A 10,299-nucleotide genomic window follows, 5' to 3' on the forward strand; every position below is an offset into this window, starting at 1 on the left:
AGCTGCCTGTCAGCCAGCTGAGCCCATAAAAGAAGAAAGAAAAAAAAAGAAAAAACTAAACAAAAACTAAGCATTTAGAAAATAATGAAAACAAATAAAAACTAGCAAATCTGCTCTAAAAACAAATTAAAACTAACAGAATTAGGAAAAAAAAGTCAAAACTAAATAAAACTAAACCATAATGAAAAATCCCAAACTATTAGAACCTTGCTGCAGTCGTCTGATAGACTTTTTAGGCAGACCAGAGAAGATACTGTTACAGTAGTCAACTCGACTAAAGATAATTGGACAAGTTTTTCAAGGTCCCGCTGCGACAACAATCCTTTAATCCTAGAAATATTCTTGAGGTGATCGTAAACTGACTTTGTATTTGTTTGTATGTGGTTTTTAAAATTCAGGTCTGAATCCACGACAAAGACAGTTGACAAAAAGGCAAAACATCATTGTAGTGGCTTTACCTTTAGCCACTACAACGGTGTGGAAGGGTTCAACCTGTTGTATTTTCGACACGTGAAAAAAAAAAACGAATGTCCGGCTGGGTTTCTTTGTGTTTGGATATGCCAATCCATTTATTTTCCAGTATAAAGTCCAAGAGTTCATTACAGTTCACAACTGTCTTTCCAAATACTCTCTACATATAAACAAAATAGGCTTCTTAATACAAAAGAAAACATTCCAAACGCCGACCAACTCAATCTCTCGCTTTCACGTTTCACGGTCTGAAAATTGTTTGGGGCTGTCCTCACACACACCTCGCCCACCTCACACAGCAGGTAGATGGAAGTTTGCCACACCCAAGATGAGCTGCACCTGTGGCAATCATCACAGCCACGCCCACTAAACAATTATTAACCCTTTCATGCACAGTGTTCACTACAGTGGACAGTTATTCTACAGCTGTTCTCTTGTATATTCATGGATTTTGTTATTTTACTTTAATATCAGCCGACACAATACACTGCAATTGATAATATTACTGTAACTTTGCTGTTCTTGATAAACCAAATCAACATGTTTGAGGGTAAATCAATTCCTTGTTATCGTTATTAGACTGTAATTAACAACAAGGTGTTTTTTTTTTTTTTTGGCATATTATCGCCATGAAGTGACTAGTATTGGAGTTCACAACAAACAAAAAGTTAAGAATATTTCTTTTTTTTTTTTTTTTTGGTCTTTTTTTTTGTCTTTTTTTTTTGGGTCATTTTTGCCATTTGTAAATAAAACTATGTCTGGTCATTAAAAAATGTGTTTCAATTCAATTCACACACAAAAAAAGTAAAAAGCATTGTGCAAAAATCCCAAATGAAAAAAAATAGCCCCCAAAATTTTAAATATCCATAACTTTTTGTTTGTAGTGTATATCAGAATGTGAGAAAAACATCAAATTAGCAGCATTTGATGTCTTTATTTCATAGTTTTCACACAGTATATCAGTAAATACACGTTTCGTTGCTTTAAAAATTAAACGCACATTTTTGCAACTCCATGAAAAATAGCTTCATAAAAAAAAAAAAAAATTCATCTCATTGTTTTTTAAATGCTTAAAAAGGAATAAAGAAAAAAATCTTGATTAACATTCTCATAATTCGTGCATGAAAGGGTTAAATTAAGGTCAAAACAAAAAAGAAGAATAAACAAACAAAACTGTATTTTGGCTCCAACAATCATAAAACACATCATAAAAAGACAGTTGACAAAAAGGCAAAACATGATAAAAACACAGAAGCACACAGTGAGGACGCTGCCACAGCTCCAGTGCAGTACCCCTCCGGCCACAGGGGTCGCTGTAACACAATAACAGTGTCTGTCTCTGACCGGAAGTCATTCTTGCCTCTCTTCCTCAGTTTCCACTACAAACACTGGAGGTGGAACTTTGACCACTGCTCCAGTCACTGGTATTAGCCAGCTAGCTGCTCTTTGTTTTATTTTCATAATTGTGCGCGGTTTTTCATATGCAGCGAGATGTGGTTTATTTATTTACTCAGCTGGCTGTCGCTGGTCATTCAGATATCCTTTGTCACTTTAGCCATAGGTAAGTGAAGCAGTGCCGGCTCCGTGCAGGTACGAACTTTCTCTGGGGATATTTGCTCGGTAATGCTAGCGGAACAAGTCAACAGTACAGGCTGTAGATTTTAAAGTTTACGGGTGTGGCCTTTGCAGTAATGCATCGTGTTAAAATACAAAGCAATAGCGAGCAAAAACGCCATTTACTACATAAGCTAATACATGCTAACGCGTTTTATTGCGCATTCTGCTGACGTACTGGAAGCTAGCAGCTACATTAGCTAGCTTTTCAGGTTGGAGGATAAGCACTGAATGCACGATTGTATTGATTCGTTAATTAATTAATTCATTTAGCTATAATAACAAGTCATATATTTAAAGACCATGCATTAAGAAGTGAAAGTATTATACAGACGTGGTGTGACATGCTGCTGAATAGCTTCGAGGTTAGTTAGCTTAATAGTGCTGCAAGTAATAAACAGCGAAATTAACTTAGGATGTTTTAATGTTTGGCTAAAAAAAATATAACCACATACATTTAGACTGTATATCAGTGGATTGAATCGTAATGTAAAAGTAAGAGTTTGTTTAAAAAAAAAATCCTCAGAAATGCCACTTCTTTTGGTTGTATTAAAGTTGGCTAACAGCTAAATTGCTAGCTAGCATATATGCTTTACGTCTTGCATTTTCCTTGTTTACGTTTCAGCCACATCATCAAATAATGCATCAGCAGTATGTGCCACTTAGGTCAGATTTATTACAGAAGCGTCCACTCCCAGAATGCAGCGCGAATACTGACACACTAGCTAAATTTATCAGTATTTGCTCTGTCTACGTTATGGGTATTTTCATTTATTTATTTAAGACGTAGGAGGTCAACATGGTGACACGTTTAAGCCCTTTGGAAAACATATAAAAAAAAATTGGCCTAGAGCCTGTCCACGTTGTCAGTTCATTAGCTTGTCACGTGACCCAGCTGGCTGCAGCACCTGTCAGGTGTGGCTGTTCTGCCTGTCAAACTCCTGACAGGCCTGTTTTGACTAGAACATCTGGAGTTTATGGGAATGCCCTGGGCAAATACTTCATTTTTGATTATGATGCATGAACACCCACAGTCGCAGAAAAAATTATTAGACCATCAAAAGTCATGAAAAGCAATGGTTATGCAATCAAGTACTAGCTCCTGTGTGTATCATGTGACTAAAACAGACAGAAAAAAAAACATGGAATGTCTAAAAGCACTGTTTTTGTCAGTACAATGCCATAGATATTGATGGAAGAACTGAAGTGATTTTGGTTATTATCAAGAAAACCATGGAAAATGGATAGATATCAGCTCTGAAATTAAACTACTATGAGCTATTTTTGTTGTTATCGTTATATTTGTCCAAACAAATGTACCTTTAGTTGTACCAGGCATTAAAATGAACAAGAAATTGAAGAAAACAAGGGTGGTTTAATATTTTTTTTTATTTTGCGACTGTATTTAGCTCCTGTTTTTCTGTCAGTTCAGTTAAAATTAGCATGCATGAGCAAGCCCAGTTTGCTACTTCAGGCAGATTAAGGAGAAATTACAATAAAGCTTCATTTTACAGTTTTAAGATCCACAAAGATTCAGAAATTTTTGAAAGAAAATTTGTTGCTGGGAATTAGTCAAAGAATGATCTGAAATTATTTATGACAAATAGGTTGAATCAGGTACAACAATAGAAAACAACAATTTAATTCAATCTGTAACATTTATTATGAACAACGACAACCATGTCAATGATTGAAAGCTGAAATAACAGGCAGGTTGTGACTGAGCTTTCTTACACGTATAGTCGGACGTACTTGACTCCACGGATGTTTGTGTGTACTCAAGGCCAACCCAAGGCAGACACGGAGTCCATGCTGCTCACAGTAGCCTAGGCACACAGTGCACCCGACTCTGTGGGACCCTTAATTTTCACCTGAACCGAATTGTTGCTGTCTCAGTACTAGAGTTGCAACCGATTAATCGACTCAAAGTAATCCAAAAAAAATCACTCAACCACAATTCTCCTGAATCAAAGCTTTGTTTCCTTAATTTTTCCGCTGTTAAACATTGTTTCCACTGTTGTGTTTCACACAGACACTTATTATGACGCACAAAGAAGCTTCAGTTCAGGAAAACTGCAATAGAATATCTCCCTTCAATCAATTTGAGTCGATTAACCGAATTGGCAATTTTTGCATTGGCTTCAAGCACCCAGTCGATTAATCAGTTGCAGCTCTACTCAGAACATCCCCCTTAGGGGTGGGAATCATTTACTGTCTCACGATTTGATTCAGTTCTGATTTTGGGGGCTACGATTTGGTTCAAAATCGATGTTCGATTCAAAACGATTTGATTCATAATGATTTCTGCTTCAATCTATAGGTGTGCAAAGGATCCTCATGATCTACTCCAGTCTGCTTTGCAAGACAGAATGACAAATGCAGACGTTAAAATGTCTTTTTCACATTTATTAAGCTTTAAACATTTATCCATGCTTGGCAGGGAGTTTGGTGAAGCACAGGGGTGTGCGTTTGTTTGCGACTGGTGGCTGACTCGGCACCGTGTCCTTAAGCTCTGGGTGATGCCTGCTGACAGACTGATCTCAGGAAATCGCGTTGTATGTGACGCCAGTTTATTGCATTTGGCGCGCTCGCTGAACCCGCTGGTCCGCGCATCACTAGTACAGACCTATGTCTGCAGGCGACAATGTACATGTTCAACTGCATCTTAATCATTAGGTTTTATGTTACGTTTTACAGTCTGATTGAGTTGGCTGTCAATTCTCTCCCATATTGACCTGATCATCTCTTAGAATAGAATAGAATAGAATAGAATAGAATAGAATAGAATAGAATAGCCTTTATTGTCATTGCACAGAAGTTACAACGAAATTGCAGTGGCGCTACTCTGCACCATGTAATAATAAAAATACAGAACAAATAACAGTATATATGTGTAAATAAATAAATAAGTGTGATAAAAATGATAAAGACTACAAATTTTAAAATACAGTGTGCAAAGTTAAGTGCAGTGTGCAGGTTGTACAGGTGTGGAAGTCATGTCAGACTGTGTGTGGATGTGTGTGTATGAGTCCGTTGGTGTTGGCGGTGCAAATAGTCCATGATCCTGAAACTTAATTAGGCCATCTCCCACATCGGAGAAAATTAAGTGTTTCATGTATTTTTAGTTTGCAGTAAAGATGAATGTTCAACTGTTTGACGTGTAATAGGACCTACCGTTAACTTAAAAAAGAATTGGGCCTGTTGATTGCTTGTTTTTTCATGATTAAACCCCCCCTGTTTTTTTGACAAATTGCACTCTGATAATAATAATAGTAATAAAAATAACAGTAAACTGTCATTTGCAGCAGGTGTACAGGAAGATGCACACATTATTTATTTACTTACAGATGATTGTATACACAGTTAATGTGATGATTAAAGCTGTTTGATGACTCATTAGGAAACTGTTATGTAATGTGTTTTATTGATCGTAGTAAGTCTGTAGTGGAAGAAAAAAGAGCTGGGTGCAGAGTTTCAGAGTGCAGACTGCATTCATCCAGCTTGCTGATGCTTTTCCTTGGGCATTGATTTTTCATGAACCTCCTGTTCACTCTGTTCGTCCGCAGCTGCTGGCCTCTACTATTTGGCAGAACTAATAGAAGAATACACGGTAGCCACAAGTCGAATAATAAAGTACATGATACTGGTGAGTGAACTGAATGGAAACTGTTACTGTGGACTTGAGTGGATGTTTGCAGCTGCTTCACCGGTCTTGTGGGTGTGTTCAGTTCTCCACAGGTGTACTGGTTGGTCTCTATTTGTTTGAAGGCTTTCCAGGTCTGATGGTGGGAGTGGGCCTGTTCACTAACCTGGTGTACTTTGGCCTGCTACAGACCTTCCCCTACATACTGCTCAGCTCCCCAAACTTCATCCTGTCCTGTGGTAAGTGACACCCACATGCATTTGAGTGGATGGAAAAGGCAAATGTGTACATATCTGAGAAATGACCCCATAGTGGGATCAATAAACTCTATCTTATCTTAGATTACATTATCATCTTATCTTTTATCTTACCAAATCATCTTACCTTATCTTATCTTACATTATCATCTTATCTTTTATCTTATCTTATATTATTCTTATCTTACATTATCATCTTATTTTTTTATCTTACCAAATCATCTTATCGTAGCTTACATTATCATCTTATCTAACCAAATCATCTTATCTTATATTATCATGTTATCTTTTATCATATCTTTTCTTAAATTATCTTACATTATTATCTTATCCTACCAAATCATCTTATCTTTTCTTATCTTATAGCTTTTATTTTATCTTACATTATTCTTATCTTACCTTATCTTTTATCTTACCAAATCATCTTACCTTATCTTACATTATCATCTTATCATACCAAACCATCTTATCGTCTTATCTTACCAAATCTTATTATCTTATCATGTTATCTTTTATGTTATTGTGCCTTATCTTAAATGATCTTATCTTACATTATCATCTTTTATCTTATCTTACATTATTGTCTTATCTTACCAAATCATCTTATCTTATCTTATATTATCATTTTATCTTTTATCTCATTGTATCGTATCTTAAATTATCTTACATTATCCTCTTCTCTTCTCTTATCTTATCTTATCTTATCTTATCTTATCTTATCTTATCTTATCTTATCTTATCTTATCTTATCTTACCTTACCTTACCTTACCTTACCTTACCTTACCTTACCTGTTGAGGAGATAGAAGTCAGTCTTTGTTTTTGTTTTTTTTGTTTTTTTTTGCTTGTTCACTCTTCTCATGTCGTTGACTTTTGTTGCAGTGTTGGTGGTAGTCAACCATTACATGGCCTTCCAGTACTTTGCGCAGGAGTATTATCCGTTCTCAGAGGTAATTTCTTTCTAGATTCACAGCAGTAGGAGTGATGCTTCCTCTTCGTGTCTAACCGTGTTTCATTGTCATCCTCAGGTGTTGGCGTACTTCACCATCTGCCTGTGGGTGATTCCTTTTGCTTTCTTCGTGTCACTATCAGCTGGTGAAAATGTGCTTCCGTCCACCATGCAACAAGGAGGTGAGATCCTTACCAGCTGTTTCAACGTTTGTGTCTTTGGCTACATTCAGACAGCAGGTCTTAATGCAAAATTTGGATTTTTTGGTGAAATCTGATTTTTTTTGTGTGTGTGTGCTCGTTCATATTACACATTAAATGCGACTTCTATCAGTTTTACGTTTGAACTAAATGCGACCCTGAAGTGACCTGCATGCACAAAAGAGGTCCTGACGCAAGTGTGCTTTTCCCACTGCTACTCCTCCTGGGACGCAGAATTATGATGTTTGTTGCATTTCAATGACGTAAAGGTCGGATAAATGCGACCTGGCCGTTCAGACTGAAGTCACATTGCAAAATATGAGATACGTATCAGATTTAGGACCAGTGTTGGGCAAATTACTTTGAAAAAATAATTAATTATAGGTACTAGTTACTTTCCCAAAAAAGTAATTGAATTAGTAACGGAATTACTCCTTCATAAATGTAATTAGTTACCAGGGAAAGTAATAATTGCATTACTTTTTGGAAAAACCTTCAAATATGTAAAAGGAAACAGATTTTTGAGTATGTTTCACGGGCCAGCTGCATACAGTAGAACAGCAGACAGGTAGTGAATACCATGACTGTGGTGAGGCTGGGGTCCACCAGGGCCCGGCTTTTCCACCACATAAGTGCATATCTGCATTTATAGGAAGAAGATGCTCCTCCAGTTAATCCCACATCTCCACTTTTTTCAGTCGCTCCTCCCTGATACAGCAGTAAATGTCTTGAGTCCAGTCAGTCACACTCACTGATAACTCCTCCCCTAAGTTAGCTGTGTTCAAGTAAATGGGGTGTGCTGCGGACAACTCAAACTCGTAGATGTCATTAGTCGTTCAGGTGAAGGCAGCGTGGACAACTCAGACTCATGGGGCACAGAGGTGAAGCATGAAGGCAGTGTGGGCAATTTGAATGTAAGAACGGCTCGTAAACGAACGGCTCACAACGAACGGCTCACAACGAATCGGTTCTTGTCGTTCACTTAAGAGCCGTTCAAAAGACTCGACTCGTCCAGGAACGTCACACCTCTGGTTCCTGGCTGAGTGAGCCAGGATGGATAACAGCTGTTAGATATCAGTGCATAGTAACGCACCACATTTCACTGCTGGTAATTGTAACAGCGTTGTAACGTTTCAAATAGTAATTTTTTAGATTACCCATTACTGGAAAACAATAACAGCGTTAGTAATGCCGCTATTTTTAACGCCGGTATTCCCAACACTGTTTAGGACCACATATGAAAAAGCAGCCTCTGTCAGATTGAAAAAATTGGATTTGTGCTGTTCAAACTGTCTTTAACAGATCGGATACAGGTCACATATGGACAAAAAAATCGGATTTGGGCCTCATTTGCCTGCAGTCTGAAAGTAATCCAAATGATGTTTCCCTTTGTTTTCAGATGACGTGGTGTCTAATTATTTCACCAAGGGGAAGAGGGGGAAGAGGTCTGGGATCCTCCTCGTCTTCTCTTTCCTCAAGGAGGCGGTGCTTCCCAGCAGACAGAAAATGTACTGAGGAGCCCAGCTCAGAGCGGGGCCTCCGGGGCTTCAGGGGCCTTTGGGAGTGAGTGGAAGTTGACAGGAAACAGAAAGGACTGTGCAAATAGTTTATGGATGGGACTTGAATGAAGCAAGAAGAAGCAGAAGCAGAGCACCTGAAGAGGACGGACCAATGAACAAACACAGCATCCTGCTGGACCTGAGGAGTTTCTACAGGCCACGTTTATCTGTCCTTTATCTGTCCATACTGACCGCCAACATCTGTTCAAGTGAGGATCATGTATGTAGTGCAATGCCTTTTACTGTCATGTCCGACACTTTTAGGGGTTTAGTTTAATGTTAGCAACCACAGAATACCAGTCTGACTTTGGTTGATGAGGAAAACTGGTGGAACATTTCCTCTGCAAGTGATGCTTGATGTTTGTTTGATTGTTTGAGGTTTTACATATATGTATAAAATCTCAAACTATCCTTGACAAAAGTTCAAAGGGTTTAAAAAAAATAGTGAAATGAATCAAAGGCATCTGTGTTAAAGATTATCTGTGTGTGTCCTGTGAAGCAAAGAAGGAAACTTCACAGAATACTTTTGAAAACCAACAAGGACCTGAATTTAGCTCCGGTCAAGGACGATCAGGACCACGACGGTGTCAAAAAGAAATCTGATATGAAGTATAAATCTGTAATATTTTGAAGAAAAAAAGTGAAGCTATGAGAATGGTCATTAAATTCAGAGAAAAAACTTACGAATAAAGTCGAAACCTTAAGAGAACAAAGGTGAAATTTCTGAATGAAGTCATAAGATTAAGAATAAACTGAATCTATTATGAGGTTAAACTTACATTTTTTTTTATGAAGGGAAAGACATTATGGTTAACCGCAAAAAAGCATCAATTTATGAATTCCTAATACTCTTAATTACCGCTTTTTTCATAATGTTATGACTTTTTTGACTTAATTGTCGTAATAGTGTAGTTCTTTTCCTCATAAATCATGGCTTCTGTCATTTCTTCTGTCTTTGTTCTTTTAATATTCTGACTTTCTGGCTGGTTTTCTCATAATGTAGCAACTCTACAGTTTAAATATCAGATTTTTCTCCGTCATTGTGGCGCTGATACTCGGGATCCGCTGATCTGTTAATGAAAATTTCATTTTGTTATCAAGTTACAAGACGTAGTGTTTGATAAATGTGTCCGCAGACGTAAAGCTGATCTAAAACCGCTCAATTAGTGCCGGCTTCGTGTCTGAATCATTGATGTGGCCACTGAGTGTAAATTTGTTTCATTTTCTCACCTGCATCAACGCATCCATCAGTCACCAGCATTTTTAGTAAAGCCGCTTCCCTGTGTTTATTTTGACTGTTCTTAAGATTTCTCATTAATAACAAACAAGTTTTTTTTTTTTTTTTGTACACTGATGAAAACACATTTGTGAAGATCGAACCTGTGCAGTGAGTCTTGTATGGATATTTTGAGGACAAAAGCTACTTTAAGTGGTTGGGTAATCAAAGCAGCCGTGGTGGGGTCTGAAATACTTTTTATCAATTACTGACTGTGATTCATTGTTGGCTGGTATGCACACAACTTTCTAATACAATAAAAGTCAGGTTTTTCACATTGTCTGGAGATCGACGTGTTCTTGTTGATGTTAAAGGAGACGCAGGAAAAGAT

General features: G+C 37.5%; 1 protein-coding gene across 1 annotated transcript; it reads left to right on the forward strand.

Moving 5' to 3' along the window:
- The first annotated feature begins 1,839 nt into the window (after window positions 1-1,839).
- On the forward strand, window positions 1,840-10,248 carry tex261 (testis expressed 261). Its single transcript, XM_030162619.1, has 6 exons — window positions 1,840-2,032; window positions 5,652-5,731; window positions 5,814-5,967; window positions 6,867-6,934; window positions 7,013-7,115; window positions 8,533-10,248. The coding sequence occupies exons 1-6, from the start codon at window positions 1,963-1,965 to the stop codon at window positions 8,646-8,648; spliced, it is 591 nt and encodes a 196-aa protein (XP_030018479.1). The 5' UTR covers window positions 1,840-1,962; the 3' UTR covers window positions 8,649-10,248.
- The last annotated feature ends 51 nt before the right edge of the window (window positions 10,249-10,299 follow it).

This window comes from Sphaeramia orbicularis, chromosome 18 (assembly GCF_902148855.1).
Source record: "Sphaeramia orbicularis chromosome 18, fSphaOr1.1, whole genome shotgun sequence".
Lineage (NCBI taxonomy): Eukaryota > Metazoa > Chordata > Actinopteri > Kurtiformes > Apogonidae > Sphaeramia > Sphaeramia orbicularis.

Excerpts from the sequence above, each read along its gene's own strand:
- tex261 (XM_030162619.1), top strand. The coding sequence starts at position 1,963 with ATGTGGTTTATTTATTTACTCAGCTGGCTGTCGCTGGTCATTCAGATA. Across the intron at positions 5,732-5,813 it reads TAATAAAGTACATGATACTG|TTCTCCACAGGTGTACTGGT; the intron begins GTGAGTGAACTG and ends GGGTGTGTTCAG. Across the intron at positions 6,935-7,012 it reads AGTATTATCCGTTCTCAGAG|GTGTTGGCGTACTTCACCAT; the intron begins GTAATTTCTTTC and ends TGTCATCCTCAG.